This window comes from Sceloporus occidentalis, unplaced genomic scaffold (genome assembly GCF_023333645.1).
Source record: "Sceloporus occidentalis isolate IW3139 unplaced genomic scaffold, rSceOcc1.0.p SCAF_9, whole genome shotgun sequence".
Classification (NCBI taxonomy): Eukaryota; Metazoa; Chordata; class Lepidosauria; order Squamata; family Phrynosomatidae; genus Sceloporus; species Sceloporus occidentalis.
In genome coordinates this window covers 21,853,530-21,879,068 of record NW_028316989.1, presented here as the reverse complement: position 1 = coordinate 21,879,068, position 25,539 = coordinate 21,853,530, and the positions used below count along the sequence as shown (strand labels likewise).

Genomic DNA, 25,539 nt, shown 5'->3' with positions numbered 1-25,539 from the left:
AACCGTCCATATTGGCAGGGTGTCAGTTCCACCCTCCTTGTGGATACCAAAAACTGTGGGACCTTAAGTTCCATTACCTTCAATGGATTCTGCCATGCAGGGATGCCGACATTTCTATATGAGGAAAGCAACAAAATAAGGAGCAGGGCTAAGTACTATGCTCTTCACATGCAGATTCCCATACAGTACATAGTACCTGAGTAGGGTTTTAAGAGATCCAGGTTCAAGTCTCCAGTGGGCCATTATGAAACCCACTGGCTGATGTTGCCTAGGCTTTCACAGTTCATTGTAGCTGATGATGTGAAAAAAGGTACCTGGACTAGCATGTCCGGAAAACTGTGATGGGTGGTGAGGAATTTGTTGATCACCATGCAACTACCAACCTGGGTCAAAGAAACAAAATCATGTGAGCAAACCATAAGCAGCTTGTCATAAATTAGAAGGAAAAGGATGATTCATTGGAGGAAATTCAATCATATTAGATTAATACAATCCTAGAACTGTAAGGGACCACAAGGATTGGTCCAACCTCCTGCTCTGAGGTCAAAAACACACTGCAGCAATACTCCAGTTTGAGACTGCTTTAACTGCCCTGGCTCAGTGCTAGGGAATCCTGGGAACTGTAGTTTGTTGTGGCTCCAGATTTTTCTGGCAGAGAAGGCTAAGTGTCTCACAAAACTACAGTTCCCAGAATTCGCTAGCATTGAGCCAGGGCAATTAAGTTGTTCTCAACCTGGATTATTGCTGCAGTGTGTTTTGAACCTGAATTTCCTAAAAAAAATGCCTATCCATCTTCTGTTTAATGATCCCAGAAGAAGGAAAGCCCACCACCTTCCAAGTCAGTTTGTTCCATGTTGAATAGCTATTACAGGCAGGAGGTTTTTTCTTGTATTAACTACCCTTGCAAAGGGGCTCTCAGAAAATGTGAAAGATTCATTAACTGGCGTTTCCTATTTGACATCTTTAGGGAGAATGATGCTACTTCGTGGCATTTACCAGTGGGATCTAATGGAATGGAGCAGGAAAGAATAGCCAAATCAGAGCTTATTGTGGAGCAAGATGGGAAATTTAGGGGTACCCTTGCAATTGGCCTTGGAACTATAGTAGTAACTAACTACTTTTAAAGAATACCTTCTTATACTTTGGCTGAGACTGAGTGATTTTCTCTGCAATACTTTCGGTAACACAAACTTTGTTTCTCTGTTGCTCTTGGCAGTGCCACAGTAAAGATACACAAACAGAGCAGGCATTTGGCAATAGATACCAATATCTAGGCTTTCCATGAGAACAGGCAGAGCTGTGCACTTATGACCCTTTGACCATGCTCAGTTACTGGGCACCACCTCACCCTACTTTGTCATTTATCCACCCTGCATGACATCACTGTTTTGATGGGTTTTCATCTGTTTTGCCCGATATGAGAAAATTCAGAAGTGGTGCCCAGAGGCGTGATTTCCCCCCCCCCCCCTTTTATTTAAGGCAGACTAGTGTAGCACTTGGAAGTCTCTCATGCTCCAAAAGAAACGGGGATAATATGTGAGGCTCCGCTAGCCAAGCTACTTTATCCTCCTAGCAAGAAACAGATAAATATTTTCTAGGGCCTGAGTCTGTACTAGATTAGCAACTGTTATTTTTTCATAAATATGTCTTCAAGTGGGGCAGCTTGCTTCAGGGAGAAATGCCTGACTTCTTCGTTTTAAGGCCTGGCAGTTGATGTCCAACAAGTTATGAGATCATAAGGATGGAAATTTCAAGCCTGACATCTAAATAACTGCCACATAAATGGTGGCTTGGGCAGTAGATAAATTAAGTGCACCAAAGTACCTGAATGAAAGCCAATGTAATTCCTGGAGATGCTCTAGGATTTTTGCCTTGCTTTTATTACCTGTTGTCAAGGGCCAAATTAAATGCCACACAGAAGGATCTTTATTTTAAATTTTATTTTAAATTCTTCTCATCCGTGTCAAAAACATTCTGCAGGGGACAAATACTGGTGCTCTTATTTCCCACAGCAGCTTTCAGAGAAAAGAGTTTAATCCAAGGAAACCACCTCTAGTTGCACAGAGAGGCAGATAGCTGTGGTTCCTGAGATAAGGAGTATCTGTTGAATTCTGATGAATCCTTATGAATCCATTTATTCTGTGTTTTTCGTTAACAATACATGTGTGCTGTGTGTATATCTGTGGCAGAAGAGATCCAGAAATCATGCTGTGGGAAAGAGGAAAGTGTTGAAGGGTAGAAGGTTAGAAGGTTAGATAAGAAAGGTAATGGCATATAGGGAAGATGGTGACTTCAAGAGGGAACAGGCAGGAATTTACAGGTTCTGCGATACAGTTGGCTGAAGAGGAATGGCAGAGATATCCAGGGCAGATTGAGAAATGGAGGATGATCGTATGCATCTGCATGTGGTTTTGGATACAGATGAGAAAATATGTTATTCCCCATACAGACAGGCCAAAATAAAGCTGCTTTGGGTCACTTTGGAGGTATGCTGTTTAAATGATGCATGCATACTAAGAGTCCGGAAGCTGCACTAAAGCTGCACTCTAGCCCTTAGGACTGGATTGTGGCTTTGGCGTGGCTTTCAGACTCTTAGGACACATGCATCACTTAAACAGCATACCTCCAAAGTGACCCGAAGCACCTTTATTTTGGCCTGTCTGAATGGGGCCTTAGTTTTCTTTTCTTCTGCATATGATTCATAGAATCATAGAATTCTAGAGTTGGAAGAGACACAAGGGCCATCCAGTCCAACCCCATTCTGCAATGCAGGAACTCACAATCAAAGCATCCTGAACAGATGGTCATCCAGCCTCTGTTTAAAAACCTCCAAAGAAGGAGACTCCGAAGATTTTCAGACTGGCACTTACCATGGGTTAAGTGCCAGTAAAGCACCAGAAAAACATTCCTGAAGCATGAGGGTGTAAAAGTCGGTCGTGCTTCTGAAACATCAGTGAAGCATCTCCTCGCCTCTACTGTCCTTGAATCGTTCGTGGAGCAGCTACTAATAGGAACTTTGTGTTAATAGGAAATGGCTGCTCTGCAAATGATTCAAGGATGGTAAAGGTGAGGGGACACTTCACTGATGTTTCAGAAGTGTGACTGGCTTTCACACCCTCGCCCTTTATGTTTTAATGTATTTTAAACTGTTTTAACCATTTGTTTTTAACACATTGTTGGCTAATTGATGTTTAACACTCACAATGTACATTTTAGCCAATTTCTATTTTCAATTTTGTAGGCTATCTCGGGTCCTTTATTGGGAGAAATGTGGGGTATAAATAAAACAGCACAAAATAATTCTGTAGAGAAATACATATGCAAAAACACTGCTCTTAGAAACAGGCATGGAGTTGTATTTTGCAGAAGAAACCCATTTTTGTGCAATCCCCTACACCTGATACTTCTGTGCAGAATTGTTTCCTGAAACACTTCAGGATATATCAATAGCAGGCAAAAACAGCACAGAATTCTTGCTTATGTGTTATTCTTCCTAAATATTGGGAAATCGCTGGGGAAGGTGGGCAAAAATGAATGATGTCCCTAGAAAGTACACCATGTGTTTGTGTGTTTCCTTGCATAGGTGATCCTGTCCAAACAGTTATCTCAGATATTGAATTGTCTAATTTATCCCAAAGGTTTTCAAAAGTTTCTGGGCCAGTACCTCAAATAAACAGGGACTGTACTACACTTTGATCCTGAATCTTCTATCTTCTATCCTATTCACGATCTCTTCCCCACCCCTCCTTTCTACCTCTCTAACACACCAAGGTCCTTAATACCCACCTTTCTGTCTGGCTTAATTCATTAATGATGCCAAAGTGATCCAAGGAGAAGCCATGCTTATATCAACTGTACCCATGAAAGGAACCTTTCACGGCTTTTAATGCCTGCTCACATTGTTACCTTGGCTATTATGACTCCCTTTCCCTCAGTCTCCTGGAGACGAAGGGCCCTTGAAAAGCGGCGTAAATTGTCGCAATCTTGGCAAGGGCTGGAAAAAAGCCTGCTAGAATTATGTTGAGCATTCCTCATTTTGCAAAGGCAAGGAAAAGCTGATAATGAAAATGAAGTAGTCTTGAGACTCGATAACCTTTTTAGCCCAAGCATCCTAATCAGAAAAATTAAATGGAATACTCAGCTCTCCGCTATGCAGAACGGTCTCACCCACTTCCCACAAATAATACAGAGGCCTGGCTCTTTCTTTTCCTCCTTGCAATTGGTTGCATCAGGCCTCCGGCCCAACCTTGTTCGCTCATTTCTTCTGTCTATCAGCTGCCTGGAAAAGCTGAGACTCTCCATGTGTCAAGTTTCAGTACATAATAATGCAATTGGAAGTGCATTTTGAATAGTCAACACAACCCATTCTCTCCATTTCCCATTTATTTTTTTCCTTATTATTATTCTATGCCCCCCTCCTCATACATGGCTACTCTCTTTACAGGGTTCCAGCTGCCTCTTTAGAAAACAGCCTTTCTTTCCTACTTCACCTGTGCTCTGAACCCAAATGTGAAGCTATAGTCTACTCTTTCCCCTCATTCTGGGTATGAAATTGAAGGTGGAAGAGCAGTTGAATGTTATTTCATAAGTGGTGATAGGGCAATATCTTCCATTTCATGTGAGGATGTCAGGCTAGTTGAGAGAGGGTGGGATAAGCCACCCCACCCACAAAGCTCTGTCCTTTGCCAATGGTCCTTCCATTTGGTGGACTTAGGACAAATGGCTGGAAGCTGCCACCACTGCTTCATCCCTGCATAAGCCACCTGAAGTGGTTGCCTCACTCTTCCTAGTGGTGGGATTTGGCCAGAGATCATCTACCAAAGACATGCTGAGAAGAACATCTTAGCTTACCCCTCGAATGAGAGCCAGGAAGCAGCTATATACGTACTGCCTTAAACAGTAGATCCCATCTGAATGTCAAGTTAACGTTTATTGTACTAGCCAAAGGCCACGACAAAACGAGCTTATCAAAAAGCATAAAACAATTAAAACAAAAGGCACAGAATACAAAGGACAAAAACATCCCAACATTTAGTATGCAGTTAAAATATTTAGCCGATCAAAAGGACAAAAGGAAAAAGGGACATCTTTCCTGGATATTAGTAAACTTATACAATATCATCATAAAATCTGATTAATACTTTGCGTCTCCGTGGCAATTTATGGCAATTTTATTTAACTCTCTCTTTCTAATCTTTTTTGCTGCCGTGGCAAAAAGAGCCACTCTATGGAGTTTATCACACATGAGGAATTTCTCTTAATTTTGAATGAAATGAAAGTGTGGCCTGAATGCATTCATGTAAAGTCGCTAGTTTAGGAAAATTACGTGAATGCTCATTGCATTCGAACTGGCTCCCGATTGCCCCAAAATAGCACTCCATTGCCCGAATTTGCGTGTGGCAGTCTATCACACAATAACGTGAAACCCCATGATTGCGTTCAGATTGCCATTGGATTATACTTTGATGAACTCCTATGTGTTACATAGTCATTGGTGTCACTCAAAAAGAATTGGACCAAATCAACGGTAGAGCTCCCACTTTTGTTTGTCAGCAAGGGTGTTAAAAATTTCTTTCTAGTATTGCTGTACAATGGACAAAATAATGGAAAAATCTGAATGTGGAATCTAAGCAGGGTCACCTCTGTTTAGTAATTGGATGGGATACCACCAGTGAAAACCAGGTGCTGAGGACTATATTTTAGAGGAAAGTGCTCGCAAAACCACTTCTGAATATTCCTTGCCTAACAAAAACCTGTGGAATCCATAGAGTTGCCATACGTTGACAGGAGATTTGAAGGTGCACACATGCACACAAAGCTCCGAAGGGGCAAGAGAAAGCGCCCTGCTGCTTGTACAGCACAATCTAGTCTCCATAGATGATGGGAAGTTACATGAGGCCATCTTTTTCTGTGCTTCTTCTGACCACACATTTCTGTAAGCAGATAACTGCAGTTAATCAGATGGTAGCAGTATTGATAATAGCCACTGCTGACTAGAGATTCCCGTAATCAGGGGTCTGAAAACTAGTCTTTCTTTAGAATGTAGCAATAAGAAGAAGCAGAAGTATGTGCAGAGATACAGAATTTAGAACAAAATATCTATCCCACCTATTACTGGGTTAAAAGTCTTTGCCCCGCCACAGGATAGGCCATAGCAAAGTGTCAGAACACATGCTTGGTATGGAGAAGAGATTTAATTCTTGGCACTTCTTGGAAACCCCTTGTCGCCAATTTTGGAGGGCCACTGTTAGTCTTAAGTTGCCAGAATCTTTCCTCTAAGATTTCAAGGCCAAAATATGTTACCAGAGAGCAGATCCTTGTCATGTCATCCTATGGGTGGGTTCATGTCACAAAGTCAGGACAGGAAAGGGTTAGGAGGCTGTGGAAAACTGCTTGTGCAGCAGCTGATGATGAAAGAATGCACAAGGGCAATCTGGGTAAATGGGACCAAAGCGGGAAGAAACCTGGCTGTCATGACCTGGTCTAAGTGGAGACAGTCCCTTCTTGGTTTTTAGCAGGTGGTTTGATAAGGCTAGAACAATGAACTTGTGTATTTGGATAGGAAAGGAACCACAGAATAAGAAAGTCTGCACCCTTTAAGCACAACACTGGTAAACCAAGTAATATGACAGCCCAGATTCAGAAGAAAACCAGTTCCCATTGTTTATTCAGGTGGCAACATGTGCTAGGTATGTGCAGTAGTTGCTGCCATTCCAACAAGGTCTCATATCCCACATGACATTTTCTGAAACGGTTGCCAGGTCAGGATTAGTCTGTTGTTATTCTTGTTGTGTGCCTTCAAGTGGCTTAGGTGAGCCAAAGGCAAACCTATCATGGAATTTTCTTGACAAGATTTGTTCAGAGGAGGTTTGCCATTGCCTTCCCCTAAGTCTGAGAGCATGTGAATTGCCCAAGATCACCCAATGGGTTTCATGGCAGAGTGGGGAATCAAACCCTGGTTTCCAAAGTCACACTCAGTTTAACACTCAAACCATTATGCCACACCTGGCTCATACAGGACTCTCCTAAGGTGTGAGATTTCAGGGCTAAAACCTGAGATGCAGGAATGTCACAGGAGCAGGCCCTGCCTTAGCGATGCTATATGGCTGCTGTTACAAGGGGTCGTGAAACTCCAGGCCAGGCCCTGAGACTGAACAACCCTATTAACTAAAGCAACAATGACACATGGGTTTTCCAGACCCTATGTAGCTGTTGTGGATTGTGCGAGGTACACAGGAACGTGTGCAAGATACATGTGCCATTCCCAGTCTGTACCACTGCCACCAGGGCTTGCATGACTGGTTGTAACATTGGCACCCCATTCCCTGCATTCCTCCAAATGGCACAGTGAGTCCAAATGCACACACCCACTATCTCCCCGATACTTGGTCTTCTCTCTTAGCTTTTTGATGCACCAACATTGCCCAAGCTCAACACGCATACACCAACCATCACACTGAGCTAGAAAGTTCTGGGAATGGGTTGAGATGTGTATCCAGCCTTTATAGCCACCTCACTTACAAAATTTGAACTTTTTCTTCCACCTCTGCTGCTCTCTTTGGGACTTATCTGCTCACCTTGGGATGAACAGTATGTCCCTAAGGCTACAGCCAGTCACCTGAAACCTGGCAATTTGTACGCTGTAGACATTGCTAAGCTAGTGGCTCCAGTGGTATTGGATTTGATGTAAGGGAGTTCCTATGTTTTTAGTAATTAAGGAAAGACTATAGCTTTAACATAAAAAACATTTTGCATATAGAAGGTGCCAGGTTTAATCCCTATTACACCAGATAAAACTGAGGACCTCTTTACACTTCACAATTATAGTGCTATGATTCCACTTTAACTGCCATGGCAACTTTCTTATGAAATCCTCAGATTTGCAGTTAAAATTGTCTGCAAGAAAGGTGTAGTGCCTCCCCAAACTATAAATCCTGGGATTCTATGCATGCAGCCATTGCAGTTGATGTGGAATCGTAGCACTATAACTGTATCATGTGACAGGGCCCTGAAAAAGGCTTCTATCTAGAACCTGGGGAGAAATTGCCATACTGAGCTAGTGTAGACAGCACTGAGCTATATGGGCCAAGAATTTTGACTAGGTATAAGACAGCTTTCTGCATTCTAGTGAACTTAGGCGGAGTTGAAGGCTTTCATGGCCAGCATCCATAGTTTTTTATGGGTTTTTCAGGCTATGTGGCCATGTTCTAGAAGAGTTTATTCCTGATGTTTTACCAACATCTGTGGCTGGCATCTTCTAGAATATGGCCACATAGTCCGAAAAAACCCACAAAAACTATCTTAGGTGGCTTCCTATTTCCACAAAAGGCCAATGGTCATGGATTTTACTCACAATACATCCTCTGTATTCATTCATTGCTCACCAGGCAAATTGGCCTCCTGCTGTGTGTTGTATTGGCCTGAGATGTTTGCATAGGGTTCTCATGTTCCGCTACTACCCAGGTTTATAAGGTGCTAATGACCTCTTAAACATTCCTTGCACTCTCTTGAACAGATATAACATGAGTTAGGGACTTGGCAGATGAATACTACTTATGCGAAAGGTTGGGAGGAACGGCTGTTCTGTGTTGCAGGTATTGATTTTTTAACTGGTACATACACCCAGGAATGTAAAGTATGAATGTACATATATTTACATCGTATACATATGTTCACCAAGGACTGAAACCAAAGTTGTATACCATGTACCTATCTGTGAACCTATCACAGATTTTTCTTGGCAAAAAAATTGTTCAGAGGGAGTTTGCTTTTGCCTTCCTTTGAGGCTGAGAGTGGGTGACTTGCCCAAGGGCACCCAGTGGGTTTCCATGCCAAAGCAGGGATTAAACCCTGGTCTACAGTGTCTACAACTGTCATTTCCCAAGGTAATAAAATTATGTCAAGGCTGAAAGACCAGCATCTCTAATGGACAGAATGGAATCAAGATGGGCCTGGAAGTTTCAGCTGAATAGTATTCAAAGGCATTTGTTTCACTCAGAGATGGTCATAAGCATTTTATCACCTGAAGAAGAGCAGCAAATGGTAACCTCTACTCCCAAAGACAAGCTGTATGGTGCCCCAGACAGTCAAATTATTTTGACATCTGAGTCAGAAAATCTCCCAAGCATCTCTCCTCTTCCTCACAGTAAAAGTGGAATCACAATAAATTAAAACGTCTTACCATCTTCTACCCTGTCAAAGCAAATAAAACCTGTCTCCTGGTGTAGCTGGGTCCTTCTTTCTAATAGTAGGGCTGACTTTCTACACATGCCCAGTTGTATGCCTCCAGATTCAATATGCTGAGTGCAAGAAATACAGGTATAACTAGGGCATCCAGGTGTGCAGCACTGACATAAAAGCTAAAAGGGATCAAAGAACTGCATAAAATGTCTAGATGCTTATGTTTATATATAGGTTTTAACCATACTCTTTTATGGCCCACTCCAGCCACTGGCATACATGGTCCTGGGTCCATAATGTACTATTTAACTATAAATATATTATATCTCACCATAGTGGCGAACATTGTGACCTGATTACATGCTGTGTACTTACTCAGTCTGCTTGCCCAGCTGCTAAAATGGAATGGGTAACTCCAGAGCACAGGCTACTTATGCTTCTTTATCTTTAAACAAGGCTTAGCCTGTATAGCTTTTCAGACAGAAAATGCCATCAAATGAAGGACTGTCAGTGATATACACTTGAGTCAATTGATTTCGACCTACGTCGGACTCAGGTCCCCTCAATGTCTTGACTTGGGACCTTATCCTATTGGTAAATAAGTCGGCTTACCTCTTGTGGCTTCAATTCTGGATCTGGGATGCCCCTGGATGTTATCATAACTGGATCTGGGATGCTCCTGGATGTTATCATAAATAAATTGCCACTGATCTAGCTGTGATGCCTCCGCTTGGATGCCTCCCAGGTCGAAGCCTCACTCAGCACACACTTTTTTTTTTTAAGTTGGGGAGCTTCCGACTTCAAAAATGGTCAGCTGAGTAAGGCTTCGACTTGGGATACATCCAAGCGGAGGCATCACAGCTAGATCAGTGGCGATTTAGTTATGATAACATCCAGGAGCATCCCAGATCCAGAACTGAAGCTGGAAGAGGTAAGCTGGTTTATTTTCCCATAGGATAAGCTCCTTGGACTTGACTTGGCAAAAATGACACATTGGCTTGAGATTTGTACATTTTGTGACTGAGTTACTGGTGGCATTCACTTTGAGCAGCAGTCAAGAGCTGTCCCCAGAGTGTGGGCACATTTATTGAAGGGGAAAAACTAATGCATTAGACAATGGGCTTGAGGCAGAAGGATCCTTCTGAAGCTTTTGAAAAGCTGTAGAAGGCTCCTCTGATGTGCAATGGGCACAGACGATGAGCACTCCTCAAGCACATTGCTTAATGTGTTTGCTGTTTCCCTCTGAGGAATGCACCCCACCTCTTTTTCTTTCTGTTAAAAGTTGGGTCCCAGACTTGAGACTTGACTTGAGTCTTGAAAGCATCTTGGAAGGACTTGAGACTTGAAGGTAAAGACTTGAGACATGACTTGAGATTTGGACTAAAAACGTGAATAGTTCACTGAGATCTGTCTTCTGATTGCATTTAAAACAGAGGTCTGTCCACCTCAAAGCAGGACACCCTTCCTTGGGTTGCCAGAGCAAAAACTAGAGACCGCTGCTATACTTTTAATGACTGTGTGGAAATGAGAATTTCACTAGGTGCTGCTTACACAGCAGCTGTTGCTGTATAATGTGGTCTCTTCTTGTAAGTCTACTGCAACCCAAATTGTGCTTCAGAGGAGTGCCAGACATTTTGCTCTCCAAATACTTACTCCTTTTAACACCTGACACTAAGAATTTCTGCCGCCAGTGAGAAGCATTCAGTCTCTCTCTCTCTCTCTCTCTCTCTCATAATATTCTCCCTCTCATTTTCTGCAAGGCCAGCCAGCCTGCCCTGCAGTTGCTCAAACCCTTTCTCTGGCTGCCATGGGGACGTTAAAACTTCAGCAATTTGCCTCTCCGAAGACTGACTTTGGTCCTGTGCCTGGAAAAACAGTAGGCGAAATAGTACAACCTTAAATTCTAACATGTGTAAGTTATACATCTTATTTCCATTTCCAAGCAGTGTTTCTCCCCAAAAAGACATGAGGAAAAAATTACCATCTGCCTCAGAATATCTCAGTGGAATGTTTATCTCCCAGCCATGATAACTACGCTAGAATAATTCTGCCTCTGCGCCTTAACAAACACATTTAACATTCCCAGTTGGAAAATCCTCCAGGCTTCTTCACCAGACGGAAATCTAACATACAGTCAGCATCTTTCCTTTACACCGAATTGGGCTTATTCTTTCAAAGAAGTTTTGTTGCTCGTTTTGGGATGGGGGGAAGATGGTTATTTCAGAGGACACTGCCTGGATAGTCAAAGAATATACGAAGTCTGGGTGTCATAAAACTGCATGTTTTAGAACCATTTATCCATACCCCACTGCTGTCAATGCATCCAGTTGGCATGTGAAGGCACCCTGGGTACAAACCAATTGATGGAGCCATGTATCCTACTTTACAGAGGATGGGCCTTGATTTGCAGGGTTGTCCAAGGACATTCCAAAACCTGAAGGCATCTTTTGTTGGAAAGATTGTTTGGTTCAAGCAGGTAAAGGAGCAGTCACCTTGTGTCTATGCCTGGACAGCAGACCAGAGCTGCAGGCACATAGGTCATTTGGCCACACTAGTTAAGTTTGTCTTGAGGGGAAAGCATGGAAAAGGTCTACAAGAAATGCCAGCTTGAAGAACACAATTTGACATAGATCTATCAAGACCATTTATTGCTAGCATACATGATGTGCATATATCCCACAGCAGATCACACAGATGCTAGTGCCAGTGATGAAGAGGAGGCAATCCCAATAATAATAATAATAATAATAATAATATTAATAATAATATGCTGTCATGTTTCTTGTTACTGTTGCCGTTTATAGAAATATATTCTCAGGTTGCAAAGAGTTTCTTTTCCACATTAGAACGCATAGTAAGCAGATACTGTACTCTAGACTTGATCTTGAGGTGTGCAGATCCTTTCTGTAGATATTCACACACTGTTCTTCATACAGAAACTACTGATAATGGAACCAATTTCTTCTGTGAAGCTGTAGGTGGACAAGATTCCTGTGATTCATATATGAGAGGCATTAATGACGCTTGAACTTTGGAGAGTGGGCAATCACGACCAATCTTGATCACCAAAATCTTGACCTGATGTCTCTCTCTTCATTTCAGGGAGTCCCCAGTGGATTGCAGTGTTAGCAAATGCAACAAACTGGTTCCTGCTGGGACAGAATCCAACCCCTTGAACTATGGCACCTACATGGATGAGAAGAATGGTCCTCCTCCCCCCAACATGACAACCAATGAGAGGAGAGTCATTGTTCCAGCAGGTAAAAGGCCACCTGTTTCTTGAACATGGATGGGTTTTCAGAATTGACAAAATTGGGTCTTCGGCCCAATGTAAAATTTCTCATAAGGCAGACATAGGTCCTGAACAGACAGGCCAAAATAAAGATGCTTCAGTTCACTTTGGAGGTATGCTGTTTAAATGAAGCTGTGCCAAAACTGTGCTCTGGTCCTTAGGACAAGAGCATGGCTTTGGCATGGCTTCCGAACTCTTAGGACACATGCAGCATTTAAGCAGCATACCTCCAAAGTGACCTGAAGCAGCTTTATTTGGGCCTGTCTGTTTGGGTCCATAGTGAAACCACACGCAGCTTTTAATGAACCTTGTTTTCTTTCCTTTCCATTTCTAATGTATTTGTTACTACCAAATGTTGCATTTGGAGTTGGGAAAGGATTCAGATGCAATGCTGAGTCCTTTGTGTAATAAGAAGGAAAGAATTGGACTGCTAGATCAGAGAAAGAAAGAAAGAAAGAAAGAAAGAAAGAGAGAGAGAGAGAGGGGGGGTGCTCAGATTGTGTGACTTTAATGTCTCTGCTTTTCATTGTGAAATACTGAAAGGGAGGAAAACAATGTGGTGTAGAAATTGGAACAGAAGTTGCACCACTTCATAAGAACTTTATCTTAAAAACAAAAACAAATTCTACTCATTATTTTAAGTGAGAGTGTAGTTTTCCCATTGAGAGATTATGTTCTCCTCCACTATTTTCTTTGCTCTTACTCTTTGCACCAATTATCCCTCCTCTCTTCTTTTTTCCTTTCCTTACCTATTCTACAATGTCAAAGAGAATGCATGCTGTAAATGAAGTTGGTTAGTTACAATTGCAGGCATTATTCAGTGGGCATACAATGAGAGAATACAGAAGGAAAATGAAAATATGACCATTTTTGTGTGTGATGCTTTGCACTTTTTGATAAGAGTCATGAGAAAAATAGCAGAGGATGCAGATAAAAGTGCAGATGTGTAATGATAAGTAGCTCAGTAAAAACAGTAGTATGGCATTGTACTTTACCCTCTAAGGGGAGGTACAGCAGATTTTTAAAAAATGCTTGTAAAAGTACAAATACATAATTGTCTTTAATATCTCTCTGTATGTGTCTGTATTGGCTTTATGAGTTAAAAGCAGTAATATTGCAACCAAAGGGAGGGGAAGAACATATAATACTGACATGCATTATTTAAAAGAAGCCTAACCAATCCAGTACATTCCAGATGTGTTGGACAACAGCTCTTCCAGAACATGCTGGCAAAAGATTATTGGAGTTACAGTGCAATATATCTGCAAGGTACCAGGTTGAGAAAAGATTTTCTGTATGTGCCTTCAAGCCAGCTATTGACATATTCTGACCCCATGAATTTCATAGGGTTTTCTTAGACAAGCAATGTTCAGAGGTGGTTTTTCTAGCTCCTTACTCTGAAATATAGCCCACAGCGACTGGTATTCTTGGCAGTCTCCCATCTGAGTACTAACTAGGGCTAACCCTGCTTATCTTCCAAGAAAGGACCTGGTGTCTTTAGGGTATTTAGGGCCTATTCAAAGGTTTTCTAGCACTTTGAAAATCAATGTTCTTTTTTTTTTAATTGCTACAAATGATGGAGGTTGCAGTCTGAAACATCTGAAGGGTACCAGGTTGGGGTAGGCTATGATAAGCCTAGCTCAGGCTCATGTACTTTCCTATTTCTCTCAGCCTCTGAGGAAGGCAAAGGCATTCCTCTTTGCCATTTGGGAGAAGGAGAGGAGAAAGGGAAAGGTGCAAGGCCAGGAGGGGGAGAGGCTCATTCCTCACAGTGGTTAAACTATGGTTTAGTGTTACGTCTTCTGTGATATATTTACTGTGGTCACTGTAAGCCTTCTGCCACTTACGGTCCCTTAACTGCTCTTTTTCTAACCAAAAAATAAATAGAAAAAAAATGAGCTAGTAACTGCTCTTGGAGGAGAGGCAATTCATGTTTTAATAAGGCTGCAGGGGCACCCTTTCACTGTTTACTGTCTAGAAATGCACACTGTACAAACCAGAAATGAATGTCTGCACTTCTGAATCTGTGGAGGGTCCCCCGCTTTTGACATTTTTTGCAGTCTGTGTGGCCCTTAGAGGATCACAAAGCCAGAAAATTGGCCTTGTGACACACCACAGTGGCCTTCCCCTGAAATGGGATTGCCATGTTCGTTCTTAAAATCACTACCAATGGGGAAAAATAATTTCTCCATTTAGATCTTAATTTGCAACTGGCAACCCTGCATTCAGCGGTGAACTGAATCCAGGGTTCCATCCTTTCCCCATCTGTGTTGACTCTGCAGGACTAGCATTGCAAGCAAAGGGTGAGTGGGTGGGAGTTAGATGTTTGTTTTGTCAGTCCAGTCTGGAAATATGACTCAGACATATAAAGCAAACTTGTCTGAGTGAGGAGAGGTCATTTTCATAGAATTTACTACTTTCTGGACCACAGTAATAAACATCCCTCCAAAAATTTTAATAAGCATCTGTACAAACTTTGTAATGGACCGAGAGCAGGGCCAAATGGCTTTGACTGCCTGGTTGTAGTTGCCTAGCTCCCACAGACTTGCAAGATTAGCCTCTCCAGGGAAAGTATAGACTTACTTTAGAGGAAAGAGAGATCAAAAGGGGGGTTGTGAATGGGTTTGAGTAGCCCAGACCAGGGGATGCCCTTAGAATCATCTTTGTTTGTTGCTAAAACTCCCAGATTTACTAGGTGGAAAAGGCATACCCTTCCAATTGAACAGCAAAGTGACCTCTAAGGACATTCTGTGCCTGAGATTTTGTGTTCAGTGCCAGATGAGAACTGAATCCACAATCTTTTTCACAGAAAAGTTCACCCCTGGTTATTGTTTGCCTTCAAGTCCTTTTCAGCTTATGGCAATCCTAAAGAGAACCTATCATATGTTTGTTTTTTGCAAGATTTGATCAAAGGGAGGTTGACATCAACTTTTGATTTTAATGCACCACCTCCATTTCCCAACTTACCTCTTCCGAATTTGAGCCAAATTCAGAAGTTAGGCTGATTTTATTGCACTTTTCTCTCAAAATGGCTTCCCATTGCCTCCACTGTTGAATTCGGGCCCTGTAAGTCACTTTGGCAGACATTTTTTTCCCAAATGGCTTCCAAATCGGAGGCGGTGCGATAAAGTCCTTTGAGGTTAAGAGAATGTGGCTTGCTCAAGATGACCCAGTGGGTTTCCATGGGAAATCAAACTCAGGTCTCCAGAGTCATAGTCCAACACTCAAACCGCAACACCATGCTGGCTCTCTTTAATCTCCTGGCTGGGGATTATGGGCAATATGGTCCAATGAAGTAAATTATCCAAGCTCTTGGAATGGTCCCTCCTTCCTGTTAGTAAGTTGGCAGTGCAATAAACTAGTTTGATGACAATTGTCCATCTTCACAGGAAACCCTGAACAACCTTGCTCCAACCTACCTAGGAGGCTGCCTTTGGTGCTATATTTCATCTTGATCTGCAAGGCAGGCTGGAGACTCTCATCTGATATGTATCAAGTTAGGAATATGGGAAGTGTGAGTGGGCAGAAAACCATTCTTGGTGGCTGCTCTGCTTCAGTGGACCTCTGTGCAAGGAATTCTCCCCTAAGTCCAAACCTGTACATCTCTTAGAACAAAGATGGTCAACTGCTAGGGGTGAGAGGCCACACTTAACCCCCAGCAGGATCTTACAGGGGTGTAACAACCACCATGTCACCCATTATTGGCCATGTAACTCCACTTGGACAAGTCAGACTCTCTCAGCCTGAGAGGAAGGCAACTGCAAACCTCCTCTGAGTAAATCTTGCCAAGACAACCCCATGATAAGTTTGCCTTGGGGTCCCCATAAGTCAGAAAGGACTTGAATGCACATAACAAAAGCAACATGGGCCTAAAACATGATGAAAAGAGAACATAATGATATCCCCCCCAACTATGCCTCAGGGAGGAGGCATTTTTTTTAAAGCAAAGAATGAAGAAAAACCTCATTAAAAAACCTGGAAAGTTGCTAAATAATGATAACATGGGAGAAAGAGATGACCTTTTGGTGAGGTTCAGGCTGCCATAAACTGACCCCAAAATGGGTATTAATTCCTACCTTTCAAGTATCCCAATTGGTAGGGACACCCCTAGTGAATCATCTGTCATCCCAGTTTTCTGACTGCTTTTAAAATTTCACAATTTCTCTCTCATTCTCTCCCTTTTCCCCTTTTCCCTCCGTTTTCCTCAGCTGCTGCAAAGAGTTCAAAGTGCAAAAGTTGTTTGCACAGAGGCAACGGGGGCAAGAGAAGAAAAGGGGGCAGAATTTTGCCCTTCCCAGTAGGTTCAGGCAGAAGCAAACTGCTGCAGCCCTCCTCTTTTATGTGCTCTTCCTTATTCACTTTTGCCCCCTTGACTGCACTCTAATGTTGCTTGGCCACACATGCCCCAGTTTTCCTCTGAAAAAAATGTGGAGGCCATATTATTTGATGTCACTGTGTTTCTAAAGCAAAAACTATGTTGCTGATCATCAACCTTCTCATGATCTTCTAATTTTCTTCTGATAGACCCTACATTATGGACCCAGGACCATGTACGCCAGTGGCTGGAGTGGGCTATAAAAGAGTATGGTCTAATGGAGATTGACACCAGTCTCTTCCAAAATATGGATGGCAAAGAACTGTGCAAGATGAACAAAGACGATTTCCTCCGGACCACTTCCCTCTACAACACAGAAGTTCTGCTGTCTCACCTCAGTTACCTCAGGGAAAGTAAGTGGACACTTTCCTTTCCCATCTTACTGCATGGTCAGCATGTATTGAATGGATGATGGAAAAGCAAGATTTTTGAAGCATTTGAGCGTTTTCAGTATTTCAGATTTACTGTTGATTCAACTCCTTTGGTGTGGTTTTGACTCCTGGGATGCACCTCCACTATAGAAATAATGCCATTTGACACTGCTTTAAATGCTGTAGGTCCATCCTATGGAACCCTGGGATTTGTAGTTTTACAAGCCTTCTCTACCAAGGAACGCTGGGGCCTCACAAAACTACAAATCCCAGGATTCAGTAGGACAGACCCAGGGCAGTTAAAGTGATGTCAAACTGCATTATTTCAGCTTAGATGCACCCTTGAACCTGGCGATGGTTTTAGTCTCTTATTCACTTTTTGTGTTGTGTCGTATGTATCTATTGAATTTATGCTGCACTGGATTGTATCATTTTATTGTGATTTTTCATCAACATCTTCATCAATGATGTTATAAACTGAGCTGTACTACCTGTCTGTCTGTCTATACACAGACACACACATTTATACAGTAGGAATAGGTGAGCATTTTGTTTCAGTTATTTTTGATAAGAACAGGCCAAATTTCACAATTTCCTCATGTTCAGGATAGAAAGAACATAAGATTTTAAAATAAATTAATCTGGGAGATATCTGATTCATCCAATGAGACCCAAGGCTCTGAATTCTGTTTAGCACTTTAAAATCCAAGTTTGGATCCCTTCTTTCTTTGTTTGTAGTTTTTGGATTGCCAATTCTTTTATAGAAAGGCTCCTCATCTTTACCATATATACAGATATGGGTAACCTGGTATTCCCCAGGCTAGCAATATCTGTAGCTCCATATTTTTGCCGTTGTGGAAGAGTTTTGCATTCCCTCAGTCAAAAAAATTGAAAAAAGGATTAACCAAAGCTCACAAATATTCAGAAGGGGCGAAAGCCAATTTTTTCTTATATCAAATATGCAAGAAAATAATTTCCCCCACCCCAGCTAAGTGTACACAGAGATAGGACCGGCAGGAGATCTGTTTTGCAGAGGAAAAGAGGAATAAAATCATACAGAAAGCAAAAAATACAACACATTTAAAGTTAGTGAGATTCCATTAGTATGAGGAGACCGGAGAGCCTTTGCCAAAGTTGTGTCTTTACTGATATTTTATTGTTGTGAGAAGTAATGGATAGTCATCATTAGTGACAGCTGGTGGTTTCCATGTCAGTGAATCCACTCTGGGTTTTAGTCCAAACTTTAAAAGGGCTATCCAAGAAGCTGAACCAAGCTTGGGGACAAGGTTCAACGCTTTGGATAATTCCTTCAAAGTTTGGACTAAAACCCAGAGCAAAGCCATTGCTTCATTGGCATGAGAGCTGTCAGTTCCCATTGCTTATCTTCACTGAAGTCTCATTTTGTTTTACTCCAAGGCAACAGATCTCATGTTTGTCAAAAATCCTGCTAGTGTACCGATTCTGTTTCTCCATATATATATATATATATATATATATTGCAGTGTCTTTGAGATCATAAATGCTAAATATCTTTACTAAGTCTTCTTTCCACCCACATCTGACTTGGCACCATAACAGTGGCATTCACATTGCCATTCTGGTATTTCCCAGCCCTGTCACATTGGGATGACTTGAATCTTGTGCTGGATCCCTCCCCTTGCTTTGTACCAGTGGCCCATAAGATGAGAATGCCAGTTGCCTGTCCCATTGCCCTCTCACTCCTGGCATCACTGGCTACAATTGAGATGTTCTGACAAATATATAGAAGGCTTGTGCTCATTAAAGTATGCTTATAGGCCAAGCAGGCTACTGGAGACGATTCTTTTCCAAGCAGCTGCTCTTACGTCGGCCTAATGACAGTCTGGTTTCTGGATTTCTGGGTAACTCCCTTGTGGCGCAACGCCTTTTGAAGGGAATTTATTGTTTTTCCAGACTTAATTTCCATTGACTGTTTAGTGCTGGGTTTCTGAAGAAGAAATAGGCATCCCAGCCCATTTCCCTATTACAAAGAATGACAGGGGCATTGTAATCTACTGGTACAAGCTAGTAATCCTTTTTGGATTGGGGCAAAGAGCAAGAATCATGACCAAATTTCATGCATAGGAATCAAATACTTGGTTTGTCTTCAGAGAGTCTTGTGACTTTTTGCTCCCTCCCCAACACTCTTAAGCCAGTAAGGGTTAAGCCTAAAGTGTGTTTATGTGTTGCACTGACTGACAGTAACCCTACAGAGATTTTGCATGCCGGTTGTTAGAATGCAAGCTGTGTGTTGCATGGCATGGGCGTGTTTATGCTGGCAGTTTGCCACTGGGTTATGGCAAGAACTACTTCACAGTGGTTGTACATGGCCAGCACTAGTTTGATGTTAAAAATAAAATGCTCAAAGTTGCAGCTATAGTTTTAAGACAGCCGCGTAGTGTACTTTTCAGAGAACAGTTCCTCTGTTTCAACTGTTGCTTATTTTGGATGCACCATCCAAAAGAGTCCAATGGCTGCTTTACACATTTGCAGTTTTAAGTGCTGCTAATTTCAGAGGCACCTTTCAAGACTCTAATGGCTGATTTATGCATTGCCATTTTAGGTGTACACTTGATGGTTGTCGTACCCTTGGAACGTACAATTTAAAACACTGATGTATGAATGAAGCATACTTATGTTAATCATGTCGCTCCCTGCTGCTTGCTGGTCCCTAGACCCCAATATCTTCTGGCAAAAAATAGCAAATTTCTACTAGTGGAAACCTGTAGGAGTAGTGATTATCTTTTAAAACAAGGTATACTTCTTTAAAACAAAATGCACCCTGTGCCATGATATGCCACATATCAGTATGGCCACTTCTGGTTTCATGAAGGTGTGTGCGGCCTTCACTAATTTCAAGGGGGTGAAACTTGACTTCTAGACCCTTGCTGCTTGACCACCCCTTATTGGACCCCAGTATTGGCTACTGCTCCTTATGGAGTATACAACTGTTGGAAAACCCGGGTTTGTTGTTCTGTAGTCAATGTCATCCCAAAAGATGCTGCCTGACTTAAAGGTTAAGGCACGCCTTACACCACATGTACAGAAACCAGTAGGACTTGCAGTTGAATCTCCCTTTGACACTGGTGCAGGATAAGGTTTGAAGGCAATAGGCTACATTACAGCCTGCGTAGTATGTGCATAGTACATTCTCCCAGATGCACATGAACACCAGTGGTAGAGAATCAGGCAAACTCCATGCAATTGCTAAAATTGATTGAGGCACAGTGGAAATAATGTAGTTGGACACCACTTTAACTACCATGGCTCCATTTTATGGAATCCTGGGATTTGTAGTTTTTGTAGCACCAGAGCTCTCTTACAGAGAAGGCTCACAACACTACAAATCCCAGAATCCCACAACATTAAACCATGACAAAGTGGTGTCAAAATAGGGCCCGAACAGACAAGCCAAAATAAAGCTGCTTCGGGTCACTTTGGAGGTACGCTGATACACATCTTAAAAGTCCAGAGGCTGCGCCAAAGCTGTGGTCCTGTCCTTAAGAATCGAGCACAGCTTTGGTGCGGCATTCGGGCTCTTAGGACGCATGCATAATTTAAACAGCATACCTCCAAAGTGACCCAAAGCAGCTTTATTTTGGCCTGTCTGTCTGGGTACTTAGACACTCAGAACAGGAAAAGAAAAATATGCTGCTGTGTCGGCATGAAGCCTTTCAAAATGTGTGTCTCCCACACCCCTCAAAAGGTTCTAGGAAACAACTCATGAATCTAGCAAGAAAAGACTGGCTCATCCAGACTGGAATAGAAAAGTGTGAATTCTCACAATAAAATGCCTTGAATTTTGCTGGGTTGTCACCTCCACATCCATTCATTCCATTCTTTTTGTGAGCTGTTGGCAGCTATTTCTTGGATTTTTACTAGGGCTCTTCAAGACATATTTTTTTTCAAACTGGGGCATGGTTTGCAGAGCTGGGTCCTGCTGTTTTGAAGAGGAAATTTTCTCATCTTTGAATGTTTTCTTAGCATTATCTAGAGTTATAGTGCAAAAGTGCAATGTCACTGATGTGCCAGAGTACTATTATCTAAAAATAAAAGGAAAGGAGGAAAACAAGAATGGAAAATGTTGTTCTGATATGTCTCAGAATTAAAAAATAATGTACTTGAGGAATAAAATGTTGCAGCTGGTGGCAGGAATTGCAAGTAAAACCTCCAGGACAAGAGAAACATCAATTGGAAACACACACAGAGAGAATTATAGCAACAAATACAGCAACCTACTGAGGTATTGGTCCTATTTGAATGGCAACATTGTTCTTTGGGAGCAGGATGAGTAGTCAAGATTTGCAGATTCCAATCCCTGAATTTATTTTCTGTGTCTGGGTTTAGACATCAAACATAACGAATTAGTAAGACAATAGTCATATTGGGCCTCTATGGAGTGTGTGTCCTATCTCTGAGTAATGACAACGAACCTTCATTTATCTGGAATTAGGAGCAAAGAGGGCAGTTTGTTTGGGAGGTGAATTAGGAATAGCAAGTACATTTCTATACCACTTATCAGTGAACTAGCACTCGCTAAGTGGTTTGCAATGTGTAAGTTGCCCCCAACAAGCTGGATACTCATTTTACAGGTGGACACACTTGCATCTGAATGTTGCTCCTTTCCCTTTTAAAACCTACTCCGAAAGACTCCTAGGTCTCATTTTTCTGTCTGTCTCAATGCCCTGTTAAGCTTTGCCGTCTCTGTTCTCCGCCGCGCCACCTCCATACACAAACCCAAGCGTCTCTTTGCTTCCCCTCCCTTTTTCATTTAAATGTCTTAATAGGAAACACATTTTGCTTCTTTTTCTGGTGTTCCCACCAGAAACCTCAGACTGCCGGGCAAAGGTGAGAAATTTGAGCAATAAACTCAGGCGACTCTTTTGCTCTTGGCGGCTGGGCCTGTGTTGTTCGGCAAAATATGGCCCTCTCCTTTATCTGTCAAGTTCATTGAAATGACATTTTCCCCTCCCTTTCCCCTTCTTCTTGCCTTTTCTTTTCCCTCTCTCCCAATCCTGAACACTATGCCAGTCAGCATTTTAGCTGCACATTCAGTCTGTTTAATCGGAGGAAGCCTCGTCCCTTGGCACTTGCCCGCTTGGCTGATGCTTGTTGTGCTGAGCTTTGAAATTGGGATCCATTTCCAATATGCCAGAAAAATGTGTCAGCCAGAAAGTATTTCCTTCACTGATATTTGAGAGGAAGAAAAACAAAACAGACACCAAGGGTATAGGTAGACACACGCCTTAGAAATGGTGGCCATCCGTTTTGGCCAGTTTGAGAAGCGGACGCTACCAATGGTAGCACTGTGGTACTTCCCTTTTCTGGCATTGATTCTCCTGCCCCAAAGAAAATCAGGTGAACTTGTTGTTGGGTTTTTTGTGCCTTCAAGTCATTTCTGACTTCTGGCGACCCTAAGACAAGCCTATCATGGTGTTTTCTTTGGAAGCATTTATTTTATTTATCCACAAAGGCTCTCAGAATGGCTCACAAATTATTAATTTGACAGTTCCTTGCCCCTCAGGCTTACAATCGAAATATGATAATCTTGATACAGCACACAAGATGTATATATATTATGTCTATGTATATATAAACAAAAAGAAACCACTGAAGCAAGAGTGAGAAACAATGTAACGTCTTGGTTAGCCGGGATCTCTTAAATCTTTTAAATTAATGCAAGCAAAATTTAAATAAATGGTGTCTTAGATTTGTATAAAGTCTTACTATTAGCCTTCTTAATATTGGATTTTCCCTTCTTCTTCCCAGAGTTAACATCTTCATCCAAATTGTTTCTTGTCTTCTTTACTTCTCTCAAAACCTCCTTGCTACAGATTCCCTTCCAATACCCTCTTACCTACAAATCCCCTTCCACTATCTTTCTTTTCTCTCCTTCCTTTTCTCTACTTCCTGATATCCATTCTTACCTAATCTTTCTTCCTCTTCCTATCCCATCTATCTTCTTTTTAGGAAGGTATGGTATTTTAGTGCTTCCCCATTGAAACAAGGCAAAAGTCTCTTCAGAGCTTGGGGAAATTCATTCTTTTGGCTTAGAACCCCTAGAAGAGATCCTAAACAGTAGTCTAAAAATGTATTTTTTCCAAGTTTGGACTCTTTGGTCATAGAAAACTAGATCATCAGGCCATCACAACAGCTGTGGGATTTCTTTTTTCATGCTGAACTGTTAAAATATGTGCTCTGCCGACTCCATTCTGAAGTAGTACAGTCCCTGGAGAGGTATACTGGTGTAAATATTTGGAATATGTAGAGTGGCTCTAACAATCTAATCTTCTGGAATTTGCATGGCCAGTTTCATTTAGAATGGAAAACAAAACAAAACCATGACGTCTTCTGTTGTTATAACTCCTCCCTTTCCAAATGTGCAGGCTGAGCAAGTATGGTGAGGTACACAGTAAACAGGCGGCACTGATCTTTTTGAAATATCAGTCCAGTTCCACTTCTGCAAAAGCAGCACAAGAAACAGGCTGAGGCCTGAACCCTATTGTTAATTCCAAATGGAGCAGCCCAGCTGAATCAGTGGAATTTACCTATATGCTAACTGATCTGCCAGAAATTGGTTCAATGAGGCCGGTGTATTCAGCAAGCACTCTAGGTTTTAGCATCAGTAAACACTGGTTCATAATGCAAAGTCTTCTGTTTGATTTGCCTCTACACATGGACATACCCTCCAACATTTCACAGATGAAACCTGGACATGTGTGGCAAAGCTGGCAAAAGTCATTAATGAGAAAGAACAGAGATGCTGCAGCAGTTTGCTTTTGCCTGAATCTGCTGGGAAAGGCAGGATTCTATCCTGCCTTTCCTCTCTCTGCTGCTGAGTTAATTTTCAAAACACTTCTGCACTTTGAACTCAGTTTGCAGCAACTGAAGTAAACCCAAGACAATGGTAGAAAGTGGGAAGAAGGGAAGAAAAACGTCGATAATTTAAAATAACGGAAAGCACAGGATGACAGAGGATTTATTAGGACTGTTTCTGCCAGACCAGGACAGTTGAAGGGCATGCAAAGCTGAAGCACCGTTTGAACTATTGTGCAGTGAGCTCCTCCTTGTTCACTGGAAGAGAAAGTAGAAGAGATCTCTTTTTAAAATCCAACAAAACCAAGACTATTGCTATTAGTTAGAATGAAGCAGCTATCTCAAGTAGCAGGTGCTGTGGACCACGCTAAACTGTTGTCAGGCAGAGCTTCATATATTATATGGCCTATCCTGATTGCTGATATCTCTAGTTTGCTGTCCTCAGATATTGTAGGTGCTATTGTCCCTTTAGTGGTCTTGAAAGATGATGCCAATAGCTGGTTTCTCCACCTGGAATGAAAAGAGATGGAATGAGATTGTTCACTTTTCATCCTTGAAATGGAGCAGGCATTCTTTTGGCACTAAAGATGCAAAAATGGGTAGAAGAGCTTTGGAAAATGTTCCTGCACAGTGAGTACAGGCAGAGTGAGAAAACACATAATTTCTCAATCTAAATGACTATACTAAAGAAGCGCCTTTGGACTAATTCTATAACTCCTTAAATTTCTCTGTAATTCAGTATATGGTAGAGAGTTTTACCTTTTTTTAGATTTCCCACTGATATGTATGTATGGAAATTATGATCATATTATGTCTACATGGATATTCATCAATACATTGGCCATTACTGTATTTTATTGTATTCTATCTTTGTACTGGCTTTGTATGCCGTAATATTATTATTATTATTATTATTATTATTATTATTATTATTATTAACCTTTATTTATAAAGCGCTGTAAATTTACACAGCGCTGTACATACAATCTTTTTAATTGGACAGTTCCCTGCCCTCAGGCTTACAATCTAGAAAGACATGACACAGAGGGAGTGGTGGTGGGGAAGGGGCATCTCTAGTAGGATAATACATATAAAATTTGTAGTTGTTTGACATAATTTCTCCAAGTATTTGAGCATAATTCTCTCAGTTGTCTATGACTTGCTGACAAAGAAGCTGTGTTTCTTTTTGTTGGACTTGAACTTTGCAGCTATCTTAAAGCCTATACAGACAGGCCAAAATAAAGTTTCTTTGGGTCACTTTGGAAGTATGCTGTTTAAATGATGCATGAGTCCTAAAAGGCCAGAAGCCACGCCAAAGTCATGCTCCAGTCCTAAGGCCTGGAGCGCAGCTTTGGTGTAGCTTCTGGCCTCTTAAGATGTGTGTGTCATTTAAACAGTATATCTCCAAAGTGACCCGAAGAAGCTTTATTTTGACCTGTCTGCATGGGCCCATAGTTAACCTTAGTAATATTGAACAGTGGTGGCTG

At 41.7% G+C, this 25,539-nt stretch overlaps 1 protein-coding gene across 3 annotated transcripts in view; it reads left to right on the top strand.

Moving 5' to 3' along the window:
* The window catches only part of FLI1 (Fli-1 proto-oncogene, ETS transcription factor), a 108,899-nt gene that overhangs the window by 53,550 nt on the left and 29,810 nt on the right, over positions 1-25,539 (top strand). For all 3 annotated transcript variants that reach the window (XM_089537659.1, XM_089537658.1, XM_089537657.1), the window contains exons 3-4: positions 12,283-12,440; positions 16,997-17,200. In XM_089537659.1, the coding sequence (XP_089393785.1) occupies positions 12,283-12,440; positions 16,997-17,200 (362 nt within the window). The remainder of the gene's footprint in view (positions 1-12,282; positions 12,441-16,996; positions 17,201-25,539) is intronic.